The sequence below is a fragment of the Dendrobates tinctorius genome, unplaced genomic scaffold (genome assembly GCF_039654945.1).
Source record: "Dendrobates tinctorius isolate UK_male_01 unplaced genomic scaffold, ASM3965494v1 ptg000124l, whole genome shotgun sequence".
Lineage (NCBI taxonomy): Eukaryota > Metazoa > Chordata > Amphibia > Anura > Dendrobatidae > Dendrobates > Dendrobates tinctorius.
In genome coordinates this window covers 1,966,479-1,989,152 of record NW_027361792.1, presented here as the reverse complement: position 1 = coordinate 1,989,152, position 22,674 = coordinate 1,966,479, and the positions used below count along the sequence as shown (strand labels likewise).

Sequence of the window (22,674 nt, the reverse complement as noted above, 5' to 3'; positions counted from 1 at the left end):
TGGTGCAGTCACTGTGTACATACATTACATTACTGATCCTGAGTTACATCCTGTATTATACCCCAGAGCTGCACTCACTATTCTGCTGGTGCAGTCACTGTGTACATACATTACATTACTGATCCTGAGTTACATCCTGTATTATACTCCAGAGCTGCACTCACTATTTGGCTGGTGTAGTCACTGTGTACATACATTACTGATCCTGAGTTACCTCCTGTATTATACCCCAGAGCTGCACTTACTATTCTGCTGGTGCAGTCACTGTGTACTATACATGCATTATTCTCCAGAGCTGCACTCACTATTCTGCTGGTGCAGTCACTGTGTACATACATTACTGATCCTGAGTTACCTCCTGTATTATACCCCAGAGCTGCACTTACTATTCTGCTGGTGCAGTCACTGTGTACTATACATGCATTATTCTCCAGAGCTGCACTCACTATTCTGCTGGTGCAGTCACTGTGTACTATACATGCATTATTCTCCAGAGCTGCACTCACTATTCTGCTGGTGCAGTCACTGTGTACATACATTACATTACTGATCCTGAGTTACCTCCTGCATTATACCCCAGAGCTGCACTCACTATTCTGCTGGTGCAGTCACTGTGTACTATACATGCATTATTCTCCAGAGCTGCACTCACATACATTATTATATATCCTTATTTCCGGTGTATTTTCTCTTTGCCAAGTTGTTACATTTTTGTCTTTCTCTCTTTTTCGTGACTTGCATTCCCTCTGTATTTCCAGTGTGACGGCACTGACCTCACTGCTAAAATTCAGGATCTGAAGTTACAGTGTTTGGTGTTTCTAAATATCCCTCGGTAAGTGGTGATACGTGGCGCCGTATGGCGGCACACAGAGCGCTCGCGGCTTTGTCATATTCATGTGCCCTTGTGAAAACTTCTCGCGATCACGCTTACTGGAAGTAGCGCAGTGTAAATTCTTTCGTGGGAATAAAGTATTAAAAAAAGTAAAGAAATGAAACATTTATTTGAGTGAAAGTCTTTATTGCAACCTGTGTGAGTAGTGGAGATAACGGTGATGTCCACTACGGGACAGTCCCTGCCGCAGGGCAAAACTAAAGAAGCGGGAACCGTACCTCCCGGGCAGGCGCCGTTCCTCCGATGTCGGTGCTGATGGAATAGTGATGTCTGCAGCTGATCAGCAGCCTGTGATTGACTGCAGTGGTCCCATGACACCGCTCCATCACATGATCACTGAGACACGACGCCAGCATTGAAGGAACCGCTCCAGTCCAGGAGTTGAGTAATGTGTGTGTGTATATATATATATATCTGTTGGTTTTGGTGTTGTTTTTTTCTCTCCGTCCAGGTACTGTGCTGGCACTATGCCGTGGGGCAACCCTGGTGAGCACCATGACTTTGAACCTCAGAGGCATGATGACGGATGTATTGAAGTGATTGGCTTCACTATGGCATCATTGGTACTGTACATATCCCTGCGACCGTCGCCTTGCTGTGTTTCTTCCTTTGTGCCTTTTTTTTTTTTTTTTTTTTTTAACCTGTAGTCTATACCCTCAGCACGTCGTTCAGGTGGCAGCTTGCATGCCGGTAGTGTAGTGTAGCGCCTGATATAATGGCGCAGGACCTTCCTGCCTGGTCATTACACTTTGCCTCCACAAGGTGGCAGCACAGTCTTACATGGAAACACTTGCATGCGCTCCTGTGCCTGTCCTCCTGGCTGCAGTGATGGCGGACGTTGCACGGCATGTATATAGTAGATGATTCTGCCGGTGCACTGTGCTATATAATACTCCTATGTAATCCATTCTCTAGTAATGCCAGGCATCATTGCATTAATACCCTCTGACGCTATATGCTGCCACCAACAGTATAGTCACAGCACACCTCTCAACTGTACTCTGGAGGTTTCATTGGCTCCCTGTGTTAGCCATCCTCTCTGGCTTTGCCATATATCCTGGAGCATGACCACAGTCTCTGGCTATGACTGTACACACACTGTATTCTGTCCTATCTTCGGCCATTACACTGTGACATATTCCTTCTTTATGTTTGCTATGCCGCTCACGTCCTTGTGATCCTCTGTGCCGCAGGCTGCTCTCCAGGTTGGAGGACACGGCGAGCGCCTGCACCAGTGTCGAGAAGTCCTGTTACGGACGTACAAGTCGATTCCCATGCAGGTTGACGGTGAACCGTGCAAGTTGGGTCCCTCTGTAGTGAAGATCGCTCTGCGCAACCAAGCCAACCTCATACAGAAAACCAAGCGGCGGACGTCCGTCACTCCGCTGAACGAGTAAGGATCGGTGCACATTGCATATCTGACATTGGGGCTATGCCCAGGCTTTTGGGGAATTGCCTTATGAGCAGTTTTCCCGTACAATGACAGCAGCGGGATTTTTCCAGTAGCAGGTGGAGTGCTATGGCAGCGAGGTCATCACCCTCGTCATCCTCATCGACTTCCTTCCAGGTGCTGGTTTTGGCAGCCTGTGATTTTGCATTGCACACATTGACTGTTTCAATGTGCTGATGAGGAAAGCCGTCAACCTTAGAGAATCCTTTCCACTTCCATCTTACACTAGGGATCGCTCACGATGCCTAATCAGAAGTGCAGATTCTCTCCTTCATGGACGGTTATGTGGTCTTGTGACTTTCGCCCTTGTCTTTCAGTCAGCAGACCGTCCCGGACAGATTGCGCCTGCGCGTCAGCCGGATTTCCATGCACGACTACGAGGCTTTGCACTATGACAAGGAGAAGCTGCGGGAAGCCTGTGAGTATCGCATGCACATAACCTGCCATTCTCGAGCTGTAAACCTGACATTTAAGAGTTGGGGGTTTTATTAACCCTGCTCATTATTAATTTACAGCAGCCATTTACTGTGCAGTTTATATTTATGAGCCGTGAGAGGTCACATAAAACTCTATAGCCGGAGAGCTGTGACCTCATCCCCGCAGTATTCGGTAACAGAAGCAATGAAAAAGTGTGACACAATGTATATCAGACGAACGTGGAAGGTCCCACAGCTGCCGAGAGATCACAGGAGAGCCGCAGGTCACAAACGTGATAGATCTGTGTAATGGATGGCCGACACACTAGTCATGTTATATGTTGGGATGCTGACTCGCCTCCGCGGCAGGGCTGACTCGCCTCCGCGGCAGGGCTGACTCGCCTCCGCGGCAGGGCTGACTCGCCTCCGCGGCAGGGCTGACTCGCCTCCGCGGCAGGGCTGACTCGCCTCCGCGGCAGGGCTGACTCGCCTCCGCGGCAGGGCTGACTCGCCTCCGCGGCAGGGCTGACTCGCCTCCGCGGCAGGGCTGACTCGCCTCCGCGGCAGGGCTGATGCGCCTCCGCGGCAGGGCTTGAAATCACTGTGCTGCTTGTATGGGAGATCGGCAGCTGCTGTGAGATTTCAGAAGTGGCCAGGAATCTTGACAACAAGAAATAAACTATAAAATTATCTGTCGTCTTGAGAACAGAGAGAAGTTTAATGACCAGTAAATTGCAAAGTTGCTTAATGTTACAGTCACTTTTCAATTTTAGCCATTTATGTTGAAGAATCAACAACCTTAAGGCCTTTAAGATTGTGGTGTAATATGCCGGTCATTTATTGCACCAGGATCATCTTATAATCGTGCCTCCAGTATGCTACATGGAGAAAGTGTGTTGACTTCTTATTTTCCGTGCTTTCCCCCTTCGTTATGCCCCCTTTGGCTTCACCACGGACCCCCACCATCGCTCCCCTGTCCCCTTTTTATTCCACCCTCCCCTTCCTTTTGATCCTCTGTATAATTCTCTCTTTTTGGTGATTGCAGCGCTCCCACTGGGCGTTATTGTGGTCCCTGGAGACAGTGATCTTGAGACGTGTCGTGTACACATACAGCAGCTCCAGGAGGTAAGGACACGCTGTACACACACTAATCAGCCGTGCATTTACTGTACGCTCTGCCATAGGCATTGATGGGTATATATGGGCGCCGCTACGTTGGCATCAAGGCTGTTTGCTCAGAGACCTCCAGAAATGTTAACCATGTATTGGCCGGATCCAGAGTTTGCAAAAGGCGCTTGTGCCGGCGTCTCATCGGCTCCAACAGGTCAGACAAGTGCCGCTTGTACCTCGCAATGTATCCTCCCATACATTATTGCACCATGACACTGATCCTTATTGGATTCTCATCTCACCGTGAGGCTGTGAAGGGGTCGCTGGGTCCATATATACCAGGCTTCCTGCAATATAGGAGGCTTCTGCTGGAAAGCAAATGAAAGTGCCTAGAAATTGCACTTCTTGTGCAGCCTATCATGCAGACCGTCACTAGATGCTGATGCCAGTGCCCCTCTATGCCCAGTAATTTCTCAGCAGTGGTTGCACATTGCGATGGCTGCACATCCAAGCACATAGACACAAACACTACAAGTAACTACCCCCATGCACTACTACTAATACCAATGACTCCTACTGCCGATACCACTGCTGCTACGTACGATTCCTACCACTCCACAAGTGAGGAGTAATGCCTGGCTGCCTGCAGTGTTCCCCAGTAAAATAGACTGTTATCAGGATCTGGGACGATCATCTGATCTCCTCAGGGGCCACATTTGTCAGCGGCGTATGCCCAGTTGCATTGCTCGGTGTCTCTGCAGGAGAGTATATCGTGTCCGGGCATGCTAGGAGTTGTTGTTCTGCAGCGGCTGTAAAGCCTCTGACCTCTGCTTAGAGCAGTAGACTGCGTCCTGCTGAGATACAACTGCGACTTCCATCATCCCCTGACTGGCCAGTTGTAGTTGTGCTGTCAGTCTTTGGATTTTCCACTGTGCTCCTGGATACCACAGTTGCCTTTCCACGATGACGTATGCCCCGTCAGCTCAGTGTCACCCCCTGCAGGGAGCTGCCGCAGGTTCCTGCTTCCCGAGTTGCGCACATGTCGCTCCGGAACACGTTGACATCATGGAAATACTTTGTATTGCACGATATTCCAGACTGAGCTGTTTTATGTGGCAGAATCCCAAAACCGCCACTTTATTTCTGCCATCAATCCCCCCTCTCCCTCCTGAGCGCTGAGGTCATCGCAAAACGGATTTAGATTTATTTGATTTGGCGCCTAATCCCGAGCGCTCGACGGGAACCGGCTGCAGCGACACCTTCTCCTTCACATCCACGGAAATACGGATGGAGCAACACTTCGCCCTATAGAAACCATCGCTCTTCTAAGGAAACACTTTTTCCTTTCTTTACCTGAAAAGCAGATTTTTTTTTTTTTTAAAGGCTTTTGAGTAACTTTAAGGGGTTGTCTTTCAGACTATTAGGCTTCCCATAACCCCCTGTATGTACCCCGAAAAGTCTGATTGTTTGATTTATTACATGAAGCTATATAAATGGGTGAAGCCGGTGGTTTACCCATAGCCCCGGAGGTGCTACCATATGCACCGATGTAGCAGAGTTGAGTTTCACATGTTGCCGAAATATTGCATTGTGTAAGTAAAACCACGGCGCTGACCCGATGCACCCACTATGCCCCGAAATATGGGAATTCAGCTCTGCTACATCTGTAGTCGATCATCTAAAAGCAGATGTAAAGATTGATAAGATTTCTTCAGGCTGACCTGTCCGCACTCTGAGGGTTAAGGCGACATCCCTTTCTGTTACCAGGACTTTCCCGAGTACCCCACAATCTTGCAGCGTCTCGACCTGAAGGTGTGTGGAGCTGTGCGCCATGTGCCGTATCGTGCATTGTGTATACGTGTGATGTGTGACTAGATGTGGCTAGTGCTGTCTGCATGCTCTTTTTTCACCCCTTAGTACTTGGGCTATTCTTATTTTTAGAAGATACGATCATTCACATACTTATATATATATATATATATATATATATATATATATATATATATATATATATATATATATATATATATATATATATATATATATATATATAACATTTACATCTTACATCAGACCTTCAAATTGAAAGGAGAAATACAGGGCGCATCCACTGTGTAAATCCGTATCAAAAAACACAATAACAGAGAAAAAAGGAAGGTGCTCACCTATTGGGGTTGTGAGGAAGTCACAACACCCATAAACGCATGAGAAGCAGCAGCAAGTCTGCACAGTGTCCTAGGACAAATTTGCAAAAGCGGCGTGAAAGTGCAATAAGGACTGCGCTTGCTTCTGGTGGAGTACAAGGTTCTTTATTCAGCCAACGCGTTTCCTGAGCCTACTGTTCTGCCCTGATGAAGTGAGCCAGTAGGCTCAGGAAACGCCGTTTCACGCCGTTTTTGCAAATCAGACCTTCAAAGACAGTCTGCTGTAGAGCCCAGAGCTGCATTCATAATTCTGCTTGGTGGATGGATTAGAAGGCTGGGAAAGGCGGTCTGCTTTTATTTTGTAGGGCGCAACTCTTGGGCTAGAGTTTGCATGGTATTGCAGCCAACCTCGCTCTCTTGCAATACCAGACCTTACACAACTACAGGACTTCTATATGGATCAGTTGATGTCCAAGACTCAGTCCTCCCCTAATCCACTGTTTGTAGCCTCCCAATGTACATATTGTGCAGAACTGGAACAGCGCAGCTCAGTACACCGTGTAGTGATCGCTCTCCTATTGAAGAGAATGGGATCTGAGCTGCAGTACCGAGAACAGCCACTACTCAGTGGGTGGCGCTGTGCTGTTCCTATTTCTTTAACGCTGCTGATAACTGATCGGTTGGGCTATCAGGTGTCAGATCCCCACCGATCTGATATTATCAGTCCTAAATATAGGATCCATGTATAATTACAAGATGCTTCCGCTGATATTGCAGCTGTCCGTTTTCGTGCAGTCTGTGTCCGATTCCCAGTCTGTGGTCATCGTAGCAATCAGCCGTTCGTGTTGGCATCTACTCGGGACCCCTATATACTGGTGACCGTCCTATAGAGAATGGCTGGTCTCTTATGACACTAAAGATTTGTTTTTGATCCTTCAGGAGGATGGAACGAGCCGACCTCAGACCGTGTCCTCGCAGAAACTCTCTCCGAAATGGTGCTTCTTGGACTGTGAGTGCCTCGTATATCTGTACATCACAGCATCGCACGCAGACACATCACCTGATGGCTCCTCTGCGGTCACTTTTTGTGGCCTGTGTGTTTGGCTAAAATAATTTTTTCAATTGGGATTTATCAATTTATCAATTCAGAACGGAGATTAGATGATCGCTCAGGAGCCATCGCAGGTCGCTGTGTCAGATGCGCTCTGGTGGATTCGGCTAGGAATATCATTGTTTTTTGGTACATAGAGGCTAAACGGAGCAGCATCTTTGTAAAAAAAAAAAAAAAAATTGCCAAAAATACATGCAAAATAAATTTAAAAAATGTCACCCTAACAGGTGCATCGCTTTCTTTTAACTTTAACAAAGGTTGTAAATCGGCATCAGTATATTTCAGAGCTGTATTCACAATTCTGCAAGCGACAGAGATGAAAGTTCCCAGGATTCCCTGCCGGCTCAGTATTTGCACAGTTCTTGCACTGGTGATTTGCATTATGGGGAATGTAGTCTTTATATCTGGGGCCCTCCTGTGATCTAAAGGTGCCCAGACAAACGCTAAGACTTCAGGGGGAGGGGAGAAAGCCGCTGTCAGACTCCAGCGATGGCTGAGAAAAAAAAGGATAGACCGCCCGATCCTTCTCACCACAACATCATCTTTGAGGGTGAGCAGGTGGCCGCATACATCAGCTGATTGGCTGACCACGCTGAAATTGAGATCGTCCAACTTTCATCTAATGTATATGGACCTATAGGATCAGCTGCAATAAGCTGTTAGCAATGTGTCTGATGGCAAACTTGCTGACTGACTCCCATGGGCTGCAAACAGAATCGTGAGTGCAGCTCTGCAGAAACTACTTACCGTACTTTAATTCTTCATAGACAAGCGACCCATTTTTCTGCAGATTGCGTGTCCTAGCTTATCTACACATAGAGATGTATGTTCGTGTGTCTGGTGACATTTCTAATGCTGTATAGTAATCCTGTGTCTGCCCATTCCTTCCGCCAGCCACCACCGCTGATCGCTTCTATAGAATCGACCGCGCACAGGTAATTTGGAGAGGTCGTGTCTGTGTGTGATTTCGCAGGAGCTGTAGGTGTGTAATTATGTAGGACGGCGTTATCTCCAGACGTCGTTTTCACTGCTCCGGCATGGAGGTTATACATATAGATCCACGTCACGGATGTCAGTTGTCTTCGGCTTCAGGACTATTCTTTTTTTTCAAGAAAACGTTATGATGGCTTTTTTTTATTTTTCATACTTTTTGTTTTGGTGGATGAGCCCCGTCACTGAGAGAAGCTGATTTGGCAGATGTCGCTTCTGATTTAGTCATCAGCTATATCACTTTTCCTCTGTGAGGGGCCTGATGCACCGTACCTAGGAAGGCGTCTGTTTTTTATGCTTCTCCTTTGTGTCTTTATAGGAACACTTGAACTATGTGCTGGAGATCTGCCAGGACGAGCTCTACGTCCTGGACCCGGAGCTGATCATTACACAGTCCGTGGGCACGTCCCCCGCAATGCCGGACTCCAAGGACCACTCTGCAAACTCAGCTGGCCAACATTTCCAGTTTCCACTACAACCACCATCCTCTCCACTGGACTCCCCCGCTGTTTCTGATCAGCAAGGATCTGCTTGCCTGGGCAGGACGAGAAGCAATGGCTCCTTGACCAAAATGGAAGTGTCATCTGGACATAGGTATGCTGTGGCTTCTTATGTCAAGTGGCATCTTATAATTTTATGTTTTGTTGGGTTGGTCACTGACCCGCCATCTGCCTGTAGACGTCTAACCTTCACAATGCTCTCGGCCAGGCGTGACCGTGCGAAGAATGGACATGATGTGATCATGAGTGTCTGCATCTCCTCCTGCTGTGCGGCCTTATGTACATCTCTGCCCCAATCATAAAGCATAAATCCTAGTAAAAGTCAATGATAAACCAAGTTTTATAGGATTGTGTTCAGGGCGGCGGACAGCGCTTCTAATAATATGAAAGGCAGATTTTTTTTTTGGTTTTACCAGCCAAGGACTGGGACAGAGAATAAGGTGAGTGCACAGTGCATTCTACAGTGCTTTATTCTGAAACTAATATACGGTATTTATTGCCACAAAAATGAGATGTGGCCAAACAAAAAGATGTGCAGGACTGTGGTAGATCAGTCGCGTTGATGGTTCATGGCCCAGAGCCCTGCGAACCTCCTGCTGGCTGACGCATCCTCACCACCTTTTCTAATTACCAGGTCCGGGGTGACCTCATTTTTCTACTGTGATGCCCACATTATATCAGAGTGCAGATAGGATGAGGGTCACAGAGGAGATACTAGTACATTTGGGACACATCACCCTCTAAGGTTTTGGGGGTTTTAAGACACCCTGGCTGACAACTTTCTAGGTGCTTCAGTGTCAGAAATACAGGTTGTCAACACCGTTCCAAGAACCCAGTAAAAAATTGCTAATTTTGTCTATATCTGTCTCCATCCACAGGATAGGTTATTAATGTGTGATTGCTGGGGGTCCAACTACTGCAACCCCCACATATCCTAAAAACAGGGGGTCCGAAAGCTCTCTGAGTGAATAGAGGGGTAGTGAGCATGCATCAGCACCATATCATTCACCACTGTGGGACTTTGTGGAACAGGTATCTTATATAGCCCAGTAAAAGTTAATGGAGCAGTGGTCACACATGCTCACTACCGCTCCGTTCACACAGTAGAGTTTGGGGACTCCTATCCATGAGATCAATGGGGTCCAGCATTTATACCCCCCAACAACGGCACATGTATCTCCTACCCTCTGGATAGACAGTACATGCATTTGTCATGCCCCGCTATGCATCAGTGGGGTCTGTACAGCTATTTGTCCCAGATTCCTCAATGGCAGAATACAGGGGGACAACCCCCAAAGAATGTAAAGGTCTAAATACACTGAAATGGGGGTATTTCCTACACTGTAGCAGTTCTCTGCTGTGACTGGGAGCATTTCCTATCCCGGCAGAAAACTTTTAATCCCCCTGGAGATGAACAGCCGCCAAAGGTGTCTGGCAGCAGCTTACTCTCCTCTCACCGCTGGGGCTAGAGGGTGGCATTGGCTGCAACACTTGTTGTGCGACCAAAGTTTTTTTTTTTGTTGTCGTCCTGTTGCAGCAGGTGTAGCAGCAACACCTGGCGAACTGTGGTCATATGACAGGTGTTACAGCCAAAGTCGCCATGTAGCCCCAGCCGAAGTGTCCAGCTCTGCGGCCATTTGTATGGAGGACAACCATGTAAGATCGCCTGATGATACAGCATGCACACAGGATCACCTTTTTTTTTTTAGAGAATTGTTGTATTATCATCCTGCTTGTCCATAAACCTCTATAATACTGTAAAAATGAGATTATTTAGGGACTTGCTGGCCGCTACTGGGGAAATGATTTGTAAGTCCTGGTACAATGCTCTAACCCCGTCTCTCTGGGATCCCTATAGATATTCTGCTTGCATCTCATAATCCCATACATGAGGATGGTGGCCTGTAAGTACCAGCAGAATGCACACGTGGGATCGCTTCTATGTACGGACATACAAAGGGAACATCTGGCTTTAATAAAAATGTAAAAACCACACAAAGCGTCCATTGGATCCATTACACCAGCGAGCCATACAGGTCTCGGGGCGCCTGCAGAGCTTCTCTCCCGGAGGCTGTATGGACTAGAATGGGACTGTCAGTCGGTAAAATGCGCTTGAATTTGCAGGAAAGTCTCCCGTTTTTTGTTCATAGCTCGTCACACAAGCAACTTACAGTATTTTGCTGACGTTCTAGATCATCTCGCCCCCCGATTATTGGGAAGCACGAGAACCGTCCCGCCATCAACCACTATGTGAAGATAACAAGCAGTGTGGTTAGGTAGCAAACCAGTTGTGCAGCGGTCTGCAGCTGTCAGCGCATGCTGGGAGTTGTAGTCTCACTCTATAAGGAGTCCTCAAGGTTGCCCTCCATGCTACGATCAGGATGCATTTTTTATTGTTTCACGCTTGAAGTATGTGATATATATTATAGAAATGTATTTTTGGTTTTAGGAACGGAAATGGCATCTCTGATTGTAACCCCGGTGAGTGTAACCTCGCATCCGCTTATGAAATGACCAATATATGCAGTTTTGTGGGAGGTTTTTATCCCTTTTTATTTTTTCTAGATGAAACTTTATTGGAATCTGCAAAAAATGACGACCCTGGAAAGGTACGTGGAGGATTGGGTAAGAAGGGTTGGGGGTAATTACAGGTGATATCTAGACCGGGAGGGGGGGGGGGATTTTTTAGTCCGTGGGCCACATTTTCCAGAGGATATCATAACATCCATAGGACTGCAGCGTGCCGGTATCACTCCGCCTGCGCATGGACTAAAGGGACTTTCTTCAGGGGGGATTATTAAAGTGTAATAATGCACAAAGTGCCCCCTTTTATAAGGGCACCCTGGGCATTATAATCTTTGCAAGGACAACTCGAGGGCTTCTGAGATTCCTTTGCTTTGAACGTTTCGCCTAGAGGTTAATATGGCCCCTGTGTCTGGAGAGTAAGTGTAAAGGGATTGGCGTTGGTGTTTCGGACCTGTACCTTGATATGGACATGACTGGCTGGCGCTTTCTAGTACATTTCTTCTTATTGATCTCAGTTCAGAGACGCACACCGTGCTGGTGGTAACCTGGCTCAGAAGGACTTAAGCGGCTGGACGCTGTTACATCACGCGGTAAATGCCGGGAGCAAAGAGATTGTCAAATATATTATTGACAATGGTGAGTGTCTCTGGTAATAATGGGATATTTCCATCTCAGCCATTTATGCATCGGTCATAGGCGGTCGGGACTCAGTGTTCGACGCCGTTTCTGTCGCTCTCATCCACTTCTATGGTAATTATACACCCAGCATTGCGCAGCCCACTCTTTCTAAAGTCCCACCCTCCTGTGCCCACCTTTAACTTTCAATCATTCTTAGGTGCCCCCTGTGCCCTGGTGATGAATACATTCACACTCGGAAGGAAACTGCAGTGATCAGCCTGACCATGGGACTGACTGCTGGAATCCACAAGATAAAATGTGGACAAGCCCTTTAAGGATTAGCATTGTATATAATTTCTATTTCTGCTGGAGGTTGTGAGACCCCCCACACTGGGCTGAATTCATCGGGTCAATCCTCTGTCAGCCAGATGGGTGGAATGTAGTATAGCTGAGTGACCCTTCTAATGAATGGCTTTCCAAGTAATATATGGACGGCCAGGGGGCTCCTGAGCACAGGACCCTCCTCTAAGATGTCCGTGGGCCATATAGGCAGGGGCCGTCCTGATTGGACATCCCCTTTAAAGCCCGTCACAGGCAGATATGATCTGTGTAGCCTCAGGCTGTATCCAGTTGTCTTCTGCCACAGTAACATTTTTCTTTTTTTCCTCTCCCCCTTGTCAAGCTCCATCTGAAATCCTGGATGTTGCAGAGCTGAAGAAGTAAGTTTCACAAGCGATTCGCTTGCCAAGATTCATTATGTGGCCGAGGCGCTGAGTCATAAAGAGGCATTAAAGTAAAAAATGACTCAAGAGGAATGTTACCGATTAAAAAAAAAAAAGCCAAAAAGTGGCCTCTGCTGAGGTCTCCCTGACGCCCCGGGTCCGTCCAGTAATATGCCACCCGCCTGTGACCTTCTATAGTTCTAAATGATTCGAAATGGAACTTTTTATTAAAGGGTTATTCCTAAAATCACAAGTAATCCCCTCTCTACAAGGTAGTTGATAACTTGCAATTCGTTCGTGGTCCAACTTTTTGGGATAGGAGATAACTTGTGATTTTTGGGAATGAGCCTCTAAAGTGGGAAAAATCCCAAGTGTCTCACAATTTAATGGGGGTTATCCCAGGACTAAGACTTATCCCGTATCCAATGGATGAGTAATTTTATATACATATTCATCAATAAACACGTGCCCTTAATTTTAATTAGTCAGTGGCACCCCCTCATGTTATTAGAATGGTGTCCCCCATTTTTTAGGATTTGGAGTATAGTGGACATTGAGCATTGACCATTTAAAGACATTGTCCAGTATTTGAAAAACATAGTTGCCCTTTTATTCTAAAAACCCCCCACTGGTTTACAGCTTGTGTCTGCAGTACCACAAACAACCTGTAGATATGGGTGGCGCTGTTTTTTAGAAGGCAGTCATGTTTTTACAAGTGGACAACTCTTGTTTTTAAATATGAGAGAAACTGGCAATGAGTCAGTAGTTAAGTAAAAGAAGTTAATATTTAAAGGAACCTTATAGAAATCTAGAAAATACTTATCTCCTGCAAGATGCTGACCGGCACCATAGAGGTCGGGGTTTGATGCCGGGGATGTGTCCTGGTGATAAGTTCCCCTATAAAAGTGGTGTCCAGACGACAAGGACAATCCCCCTGGCTAAATGATCATTTTTACCTAAGTCCCCGATTCGGGTGATTGGACCCGGATTGATATCGCTCGGCCTTTATCACCCCCAGTCTGGTGTGACAAGAAGAGGACGGAGGACCCTCATTCTGACGATTGGTTGGGGTCCTGGTGTAAATGTGATTCCCCTGCATTCTACAGATGCCAATGATCACTAAAGTAACATACGGATTGATCCAGGATTACTGATCAGGTTCTGGAAGCCAAAGGATTAACGTTCTGACTCCACTTTTTATCTTCTTTCCTTGTCTGTCAGCGGGGAGACGGGTCTGCACCTCGCGGCATCGCTGCGTCAGCGCACCATCTGTCATTACATCGTAGAGGCCGGGGCATCACTCATGAAAACCGATCTACAGGTGTGGTCTTACTGTGGAATTTTTGGGGAGGAGAAAAGAATAATAAAATAAATATTGTGTATTATGTATTGGTGACGATATTACTATTGTGTTCTTGGTTTTATGACTTTATTTAAAATTTTATATGTTTTATTTTAGAGGGGTCTTCCTACTTAGGTCAGTTCATTTGTAGCATACCCACAATGTATAAAGCTGTGGGCTTAGGACCTCCGCTCTTTTTAGAATGGGACCCTATTATGCAGCGTCTGGGAATGACGATCTCTATTCATTTATATGGAAGTTCCAAAAACTGCGCATTTGGCAATTTTCTAAACTCCCTCGCAAATGGATATAGAGAGCCACCCATGCGTTGTCACCTCTCCACTATTATCTGCTCATGATGGCGCCTTTTTCTTGAGATCCTAATTTCACATTTCTTATACCTTGTTGAAATGCCTTACATGTACTAAATGGGACGCGTCGGATATTGAACTATGCCTTCTGATGCCTGATAGGGTTAAAGTGATAGTCCACCTCATTGTTAGAATGAAAGGAGATCACGTGGTTTTCTGCCACTGCAATCCCCAATGATCAGCTATGATCTGTGGGGGGAACCCAGCAACAAGAGCTTCATTCTCCTGCAGCGCCTCCACAGGTGAAGAAAATAATGACTCCAGCTGATATAAATGTAGTGCACGCACATGCCGGCTCCTCCAGGGACAGATTTTTTTTTTTTCTATTACAGCCCGTCTGTTCTGGCTAACAGAATGGAATAATCATCCAGCGGCTCCACCAGTACAGCAGAGGGCAGTGAACCCAGCAGCCGATCATAGGTGCTGGTGACACGTCTCAGTGTAGTCTTAATTCTGATTTTATTCTATTTTTTTTTTTTTAGCCATTTTTGCACCTGCCCTGACAAATTAGTGTGACTAAATCAGGTTTTCTTATCCGATGTCTTCTGGATCCTGTGAATTACAGGTGTGCTCCTCTGCTCGGAATTGCATACGGGCGCCTGGTTATTATGAGTTCAGCTGTACCCCTCTGCCTTAAATCCTCTACCCCCCCTACCCTTCCTTGTCCCCACCAGACAGCTGGAAATACAGAGGTGCCTAGCAGGAATGGCAAGGGGTGTGAAGCTGATGAGGAGGGGGCCATAGAGCGAGGTGGGGGGGTCTGTTAGCATAAGACAGAAGTTGAGGAATTCCAGACAGCTGCCGCAGCCTCGCCGCCCCCTCCCTCTGATTGCCCCCCTGCCCTGCAGCTGCAGGTTTTAATGTGCATTCCTTCCCCCGGCTGGTCCTAAGACGGCTCCTCTAATGATGGGGCAGTGAGACATGCTCTGCACGGCCTTACTTTAATATCTGGGGGCAGCGTTGTTAGGATAGGGTTAACCCTGGACCCTTTCACCTTGATGCATTTAAATTTTGCCTAAAAGAAGAAAGCTCCCTTTTCGTTTTACATTTTGTGAATAGGAAGTTATTAAATGTTATGGCGGCAATACAGATATCAAGACACCTGATCAATGTTTAGAGTCCAGTTATATGTTGCTGATGTTTGAAAATAAAGTGATGTTCTCTATAGTCGCACACGTATCAATGCCGCTTGGGTCTAAAAAAAACATCTATAAGGACAGTAAGCACCTACAAAGTGTGGATAGATTCTTAGGGATTCCTTTAAGGTGCTAACATTGTATCTCACTACCCACATCTAAGCTTATGGTGCCCAGCCACCACTAGAGGGAGCTCCCCCATTTGTATGCAGGGAGCTCCCTCTAGTGGTGACTGTATGAAGGCAGTAAGAGCAGTATTTCAGCTGTATGTCTATGCAGGGGTCTGTATAAAAATATTGTGTTTGACCATTAAAGAGAGATTAATTAAGTGACTTGGAACATAATTTTAGAGCCATTCTGCATTAGTAAGTTGAGGTTTTTATGTTCTATTCCTCAAAAAAATCTTTCCCATCACAAAAAAAAATAAAACCTATCCTAATAGGGATCATCCGGTACCAATTATCCCCTCCAACGACCTCTGATTAACCCTGTAATGTCCATAGTACTGTGGTGATCAGCCATTATTGGTCCACACATAGACACCATAGGTCCCGACACTTTCAGTCCTTCCCCCAAGTTTTCCCTATTTCTGGGAATGGGATGACTCATTTTGTTTCTCAGTAATGAGTGAGAACAGGACAGGTCAGCGGCCAGAACTAAGAGCGAGGCTCCTGGATGTGTCTGTGGTTACCATCTGCAGCGTGGCACGAAGGTGATGAGAAATGATAAAACTGAGCCTGTCACATACTTGTGTTTCCTCCTCCACTAGCCTACCGATGCCCGACATTGCCATTTCCGTGAATAGTTGCTCCAGGCAAACCTTATACAGTGGACCTCATTTTCTACATGGGCCACAAGTCTGTCTCGAGTTGTAGCAAAAAAAAAAAGTCTCCTTGCCTTGCTCCACATTTATGTTATGTTAGACTCCCTCACCAAGGAGCATGGCCGACCATAAAGCGGGCAGAGAAAGGGATTGGCCTCAATTGAGATCCCAAGCACCGGAATCGCACCACAATATGGCGAAACCTTGTGGACCAAAGTAAGCCAACTAACGGATGATGACCTTTTAGTCCAGACAGTCTATACATGTGCCAAACAGCGTGAGCCACTTTGCCCCCATCTAAATCCGCCCACTGTGTTACTCCTAGTGCTGGAGAGGAGCGTTGCAGCCAGGTTATGGAAAGATGTGACTTATTACAATCTGTGTACAGCGCTGCAGTAAAAAAAAAATACAAAGTATAAAAAAAATTCTATCTGTATTTCAGGGAGACACTCCAAAAAATCGGGCCGAGAAGGCGAAGGACTCGGAGCTTGCTGCATACCTGGAGAACAGGCAGCACTATCAGATGATCCAGAGAGAGGATCAGGAAACGGCCGTGTAACAGGAGGACTCTTCCCCACAAAAAACGTTTATTTGCTTTTGAAAAAAAAAAAATCCTAAACTTCCTTATCCCCTCTTCTGGGGGGAAAACCTTCACCTTTCTCACCCCTCATCTAACTTACAGGAAGCCTTACTGTCCATCTCCTGGAAACCCCGCCAGGTGGACTCGACACTTGCTGGAACCACTAGCTTCTTGCTCCCGGCACGTACGGAGCCCTTACCCGCTATGGGGGCGCCATCATGACCCCGCAAGCTGTGGACGACCTACAGAGACTATGGCTCTAACTTAAGTAATTCCTTCCCCTTTGCAATATGCTTCCATGGTAAAGACTTCCTCCTCTAGCGACCTGCTCACTGTGCTTGGCCCCCACTGTAGCTGTATTTTTGTGTCCAGCCATCTAGGGCCCGTAGGCAGCGCTGTCCTCCTGGTCATTTCTAAGGATTCCTCTGGGATCCCCTAGGGCACACGACTGCCCTGATCTTGCACATATGGTCTCCGCAGCCGGGGCTAGTTTACATGCGTTTTTGATGTTCACCTCTCGTTCGATGGCTCTTATCGATTTTTTTTTTTTTATTCTTTCTCTGTAAAGATGCATCTGTGGGGTTGTTTTTATTGTTTTTAATTATTTTACGCTTTTTTTTTTTTTTTTTAATCCACATTAGTCGTGTGCCGTGTAGAAATGTATATACATATGTACATGTCGTGGAACAGCGAGTCCTCCCTTTTCCGCAGATACTATTGTGTTTATCGACCTGGTATCAGTAGACTTGTTGTGAATTGGAGCAGTAGGAATTTTTTTTCTTTTGTATATAAAATGTGCGACTCGTTTATGTCCGAGATGTTGTTCAAGCGTTTACACTGGATCGTAACGTCATTGTGGTGTAAGCCATTGCTTGGTGTTCAGCGTCACTGGCCGGTATCGTTCTGTCGACCCTGGTTCATACTTTTTATCCATTTTGCTTACTCCTGCCATTTTGAAGCTCTTTATGTTGGGAGACCCCATCACAAGGACTATCGCTCATCCAAAGTGTGGCTTCAGCCGTGTAGTGACTGACTGCATGCATCGGCTCAGAAAATGGCGGCCTTCGATGCGAGTGGTTTTATGGGCTTGTTATAAGGCTGCCAGCGTAGCGGCCGTGTTGTGTATTTCCTCTCACCGAGACGTCGTGTTCAGTGTGATTTTAGTTGTTTTATTTAACTTATTTCTTTTTTATTAATGTTTTAATTCATCATTTTGTACTGCGATCAGACCGAAGCCTCTGAGCGCGGAGCGACACGACCGTATCCCGATCAACTCCACTGACTTTATTCTCCCCGATCTCTGTTGCTCGACAATCACAGGTATGTTATAGGGGTGAAAGCAAATTGCTGTCAGTCTCCAGGATCACGGATGGATCTGGATACAAACGGAAATTGCTCCTTTTTTTTTTTTGGATCGCCGCCTCCGTCCTTTTACCATTAAAGTGCACAAACTCCAAGCAATATGTCTGCTGTGCGCAGAATTAAGTGCATCGAGACCTGAATGTTCAACGTCTGCAAGCAGATTACATGACAGCTCGCCAAAATTTGTGCGTTTCATGGCCAGACAGACCGAAAATGCTTTTTTTTTTTATATATAGTGGTTTGTGTTCTTTTTCAGTATTTTGTGTCTCTGTGAGGACACTACTGAGCAAAAACCTGAAGTACGCAAACTTCCAGGGCTTATATTGGTTTAGGGAAGCAAAGAGGCGGTGTAGCCCATAGCACCCGACCAGTCACCAACATTTCGGCTGGCGTTTATGACCCATCTTTCGCGGGAATGCCCCCCTGGGGTTTACATTGACCGTGCCCCGTTTTAACCTTGCCATTTTTCCTGTGTAACCCCATAGTGCCCAACTGTCATGGAAAAGGTGGAGACGCATATTTTTTTTCAACAATTACTGGTTTTCCTGGGACGGTCACGATTTTTTGGAAACGGTCCTGGTAAATTCAGGAATATCCTGAGATGACAGGTGGGTTCTATACAAACCTTATTCACAAATGGGTGTCTAGGGGTTGTCTTATGTTGGAGCGGTGCTAAAACATCCCGAAATTGCCGACCTCTGTTTTGGTACCTGTGGAGATCTCTTATACCCCAGCACCTATGGGAGTTGGGATAGAGCGAGGCATGGAGGGACGGTGAAGATATGTGGACCTCGATGTTTGGCAGCACACTAGGTGCCACATATCTAAAGATGGCGAGTTCAGTGTAACGTAGAAAATGAAAGACGTCTTCTGATTGGTTACTATGGGCCACTGTTTTAATTTCTTCTTGCCTTTCTGACTGCGATCTGTTATAAACACCGTCATGCTTTGGCCATATTGTAGGCCCCAAACTAGTACTGTCGCCAAGGAGAGACTTGCCCATAGCAACCAATCAGATTGCAGCTTTCATTTAAGCAGTACAGGATTCATGGTGTATGAGGAGATCTGATTGGTTGCTATGGGCAACTGCGGTCCCAGTATGGTGGCCGATGCACTAGAACAACATGGTTTTATGTAATTTTTAGAAAATCTAATTGTCATGGATATTAAAGAAAAGTATATATTATATTGTATTCTATTTTAATGAGAAAATATGACTGTCGCTTTTATTACACATTACAGGGTAAATACCCACGGATATCATAGTATTCGTATGTACTTGTTGCCCACAAAAAAAAAAGGGGAGCCATTTTGTGGGAAAACATAAGGTCATTATTTAGAAGTAACAAAGAGGCAAAATGGTGAAAGCCATTTTTGAAGAAGAGCTAGATCACAACTATAGACAATAAAGTACGGTATATGAAAAGGCTAGCGCACGCTGCACTGATCTCCATTACCCACGAGAATCTGTCAGGGCGAGGGTCTTCTTCAAATTGGGGCTTCCAGTAGACCAACCCAGCAGGTACGCTTGCACTCGCTCCCAGTCTCGGCAGTCTGAGTCCTCACCACATCACTTGGCCAATTGTATAGCACCTATGTGACGGATCCTGGCCGACCAGGAGCGCAAAAGCAAACGTATAAATGGCCGCTGTGAAGCTGGGCTAAAAGTGGGTAATGAATGAAACCCCCTTTAATGGAGCTTTTCATTGTCCTCCTTTAGCCTTGCCACACAGCAACACGTACAAACTTATGCCGCGCATGTGCGAACTTACACCAGGTTCAGTTGTGGCCAAAAGTATTGACACCCCTGCAATTCTGTCAGATAATACTCAGTTTCTTCCTGAAAATGATTGCAAACACAAATTCTTTGGTATTATCTTCATTTAATTTGTCTTAAATGAAAAAAACACCAAAGAGAATGAAGCAAAAAGCAAAACCTTGATCATTTCACACAAAACTCCAAAAATGGGCCAGACAAAAGTATTGGCACCCTCAGCCTAATACTTGGTTGCACAACCTTTAGCCAAAATAACTGCGACCAACCGCTTCCGGTAACCATCAGTGAGTTTCTTACAATGCTCTGCTGGAATTTTAGACCATTCTTCTTTGGCAAACTGCTCCAGGTCCCTGATATTAGAAGGGTGCCTTCTCCAAACTGCCATTTTTAGATCTCTCCACAGGTGTTCTATGGGATTCAGGTCTGGACTCATTGCTGGCCACCTTAGAAGTCTCCAGTGCTTTCTCTCAAACCATTTTCTAGTGCTTTTGTAAGTGTGTTTTGGGTCATTGTCCTGCTGGAAGACCCATGACCTCTGAGGGAGACCCAGCTTTCTCACACTGGGCCCTACATTATGCTGCAAAATTTGTTGGTAGTCTTCAGACTTCATAATGCCATGCACACGGTCAAGCAGTCCAGTGCCAGAGGCAGCAAAGCAACCCCAAAACATCAGGGAACCTCCGCCATGTTTGACTGTAGGGACCGTGTTCTTTTCTTTGAATGCCTCTTTTTTTTTCTCCTGTAAACTCTGTTGATGCCTTTGCCCAAAAAGCTCTACTTTTGTCTCATCTGACCAGAGAACATTCTTCCAAAACGTTTTAGGCTTTTTCAGGTAAGTTTTGGCAAACTCCTGCCTGGCTTTTTTATGTCTCGGGGTAAGAACTGGGGTCTTCCTGGGTCTCCTACCATACTGTCCCTTTTCATTCAGACGCCGACGGATAGTACGGGTTGACACTGTTGTACCCTCGGACTGCAGGGCAGCTTGAACTTGTTTGGATGTTAGTCGAGGTTCTTTATCCAACATCCGCACAATCTTGCGTTGAAATCTCTTGTCAATTTTTCTTTTCCGTCCACATCTAGGGAGGTTAGCCACAGTGCCATGGGCTTTAAACTTCTTGATGACACTGCGCACGGTAGACACAGGAACATTCAGGTCTTTGGAGATGGACTTGTAGACTTGAGATTGCTCATGCTTCCTCACAATTTGGTTTCTCAAGTCCTCAGACAGTTCTTTGGTCTTCTTTCTTTTCTCCATGCTCAATGTGGTACACACAAGGACACAGGTTGAGTCAACTTTAATCCATGTCAACTGGCTGCAAGTGTGATTTAGTTATTGCCAACACCTGTTAGGTGCCACAGGTAAGTTACAGGTGCTGCTAATTACACAAATTAGAGAAGCATCACATGATGTTTCGAACAGTGCCAATACTTTTGTCCACCCTCTTTATGTTTGGTGTGGAATTATATCCAATTTGGCTTTAGGACAATTCTTTTTGTGTTTTTTCATTTAAGACAAATTAAATGAAGATAATAATACCAAAGAATTTGTGTTTCCAATCATTTTCAGGAAGAAACTGAGTATTATCTGACAGAATTGCAGGGGTGTCAATACTTTTGGCCACAACTGTATGTGTGAAATCATACCATACATGTGTGAACTTAGTTCAGATTCACAACGGCGCATGCACGATATAACAGTGGGCAATGAATGTTCCCTTTAAAGGAACTTTTTTGTGGATTTTACATTGATGGACTATTTTTTGGCAGGCCCTCCCAGTTGATGAGCAGCCGTCCCTACGCCGCTGTACTGAGAGTGATGAACTTCTCTTCTCGGTTGTATTATACAGCTGACTCCCAACTCTAACTGCCGGACAAGAGAGAGTCCTCTCCTGGGATTGTAAAAATTGTTATATGCAAATTTCATGCAAAAAATGTATTTGAAATAAAGCCTGAAATTTCAAAATATCTCGAAATTACCTACATGTTAAATGACATTAAGACTCCACTTTTATAGTCGCCTTACTTCCAAATGGAGCAAAAAGCTCCATGGAGCAAAAATGTTACAAATGGAGCAAAAAGGGATCAGGATGCCATGCGTACCTCGAAATGGTGCCAATTAAATCTCAAATTCTTTCTGCAAAAAATACAAAAGCAAACAAGCCCTAACACAACATGCAAAAACAGTCCTTTTTTTTTTTTTTTTTTTTTAAACTATTATTTTGTATTAATATTTTAAGCCTTATAATAACATATAGCAAAAGAAAACACTGGCGACGTTCAAAACAGCTCTCCTAGCAATAATATAATATGGCTTTAAGGCAGAAGTTTAAGGAAAATACAAAAATTGGTTGCAGTGAAAAGGGGTTAAAATATGAACTTGATTTATTATGACCCACAAAATGGCTGCCTCCACCAAGTTGGGTAATGCGTCCACTCTAAGTCCAGATGTCGGGCAGACATGAAGCACACAGGAACTCCGCCGTTATTCTGTATTGTGACGGTTTACCTTTTTACTGTTACAGCTGTTTAGTTGTTTCTCAGGGTGCCGGATGGTGGGGAGTAATCTCCCTAATGCGGCGCCCATCCCCCCTTCCCCATCACCACCGTGTGTGCGCAACACTGGGTTTCTGTATCAGAACATGAGTGTGACCTCTGTTTTTATAGCAGTCGTGTGATTGTCTCACTCTCGTCACCATCGCGCTCACGTTGCGTTTGCCTCTTTCCGTCCAGGGAGATGGCGGCATACCACTTGTCACAACGACGTATTGTTTTCTTGCCATTGAAATAAAATATTTACGTATTAA

The 22,674-nt window shown here is 45.7% G+C and overlaps 1 protein-coding gene across 9 annotated transcripts in view; it reads left to right on the top strand.

Moving 5' to 3' along the window:
* The window catches only part of DGKZ (diacylglycerol kinase zeta), a 207,778-nt gene extending 185,104 nt beyond the window's left edge, over nt 1-22,674 (top strand). For 5 of the 9 annotated variants that reach the window (XM_073541684.1, XM_073541682.1, XM_073541680.1 and 2 more), the window contains 15 exons: nt 759-832; nt 1,344-1,455; nt 2,086-2,285; nt 2,660-2,760; nt 3,804-3,883; nt 5,636-5,680; nt 6,952-7,021; nt 8,018-8,058; nt 8,433-8,707; nt 11,063-11,094; nt 11,179-11,222; nt 11,655-11,775; nt 12,440-12,476; nt 13,701-13,800; nt 16,594-22,674. In XM_073541684.1, coding sequence (XP_073397785.1) covers nt 759-832; nt 1,344-1,455; nt 2,086-2,285; nt 2,660-2,760; nt 3,804-3,883; nt 5,636-5,680; nt 6,952-7,021; nt 8,018-8,058; nt 8,433-8,707; nt 11,063-11,094; nt 11,179-11,222; nt 11,655-11,775; nt 12,440-12,476; nt 13,701-13,800; nt 16,594-16,710 — 1,449 coding nt within the window. In that variant the 3' untranslated portion in view covers nt 16,711-22,674. The remainder of the gene's footprint in view (nt 1-758; nt 833-1,343; nt 1,456-2,085; nt 2,286-2,659; nt 2,761-3,803; nt 3,884-5,635; nt 5,681-6,951; nt 7,022-8,017; nt 8,059-8,432; nt 8,708-11,062; nt 11,095-11,178; nt 11,223-11,654; nt 11,776-12,439; nt 12,477-13,700; nt 13,801-16,593) is intronic. The other 4 variants (XR_012219693.1, XR_012219691.1, XR_012219692.1 and 1 more) reach the window with 4 other exon arrangements.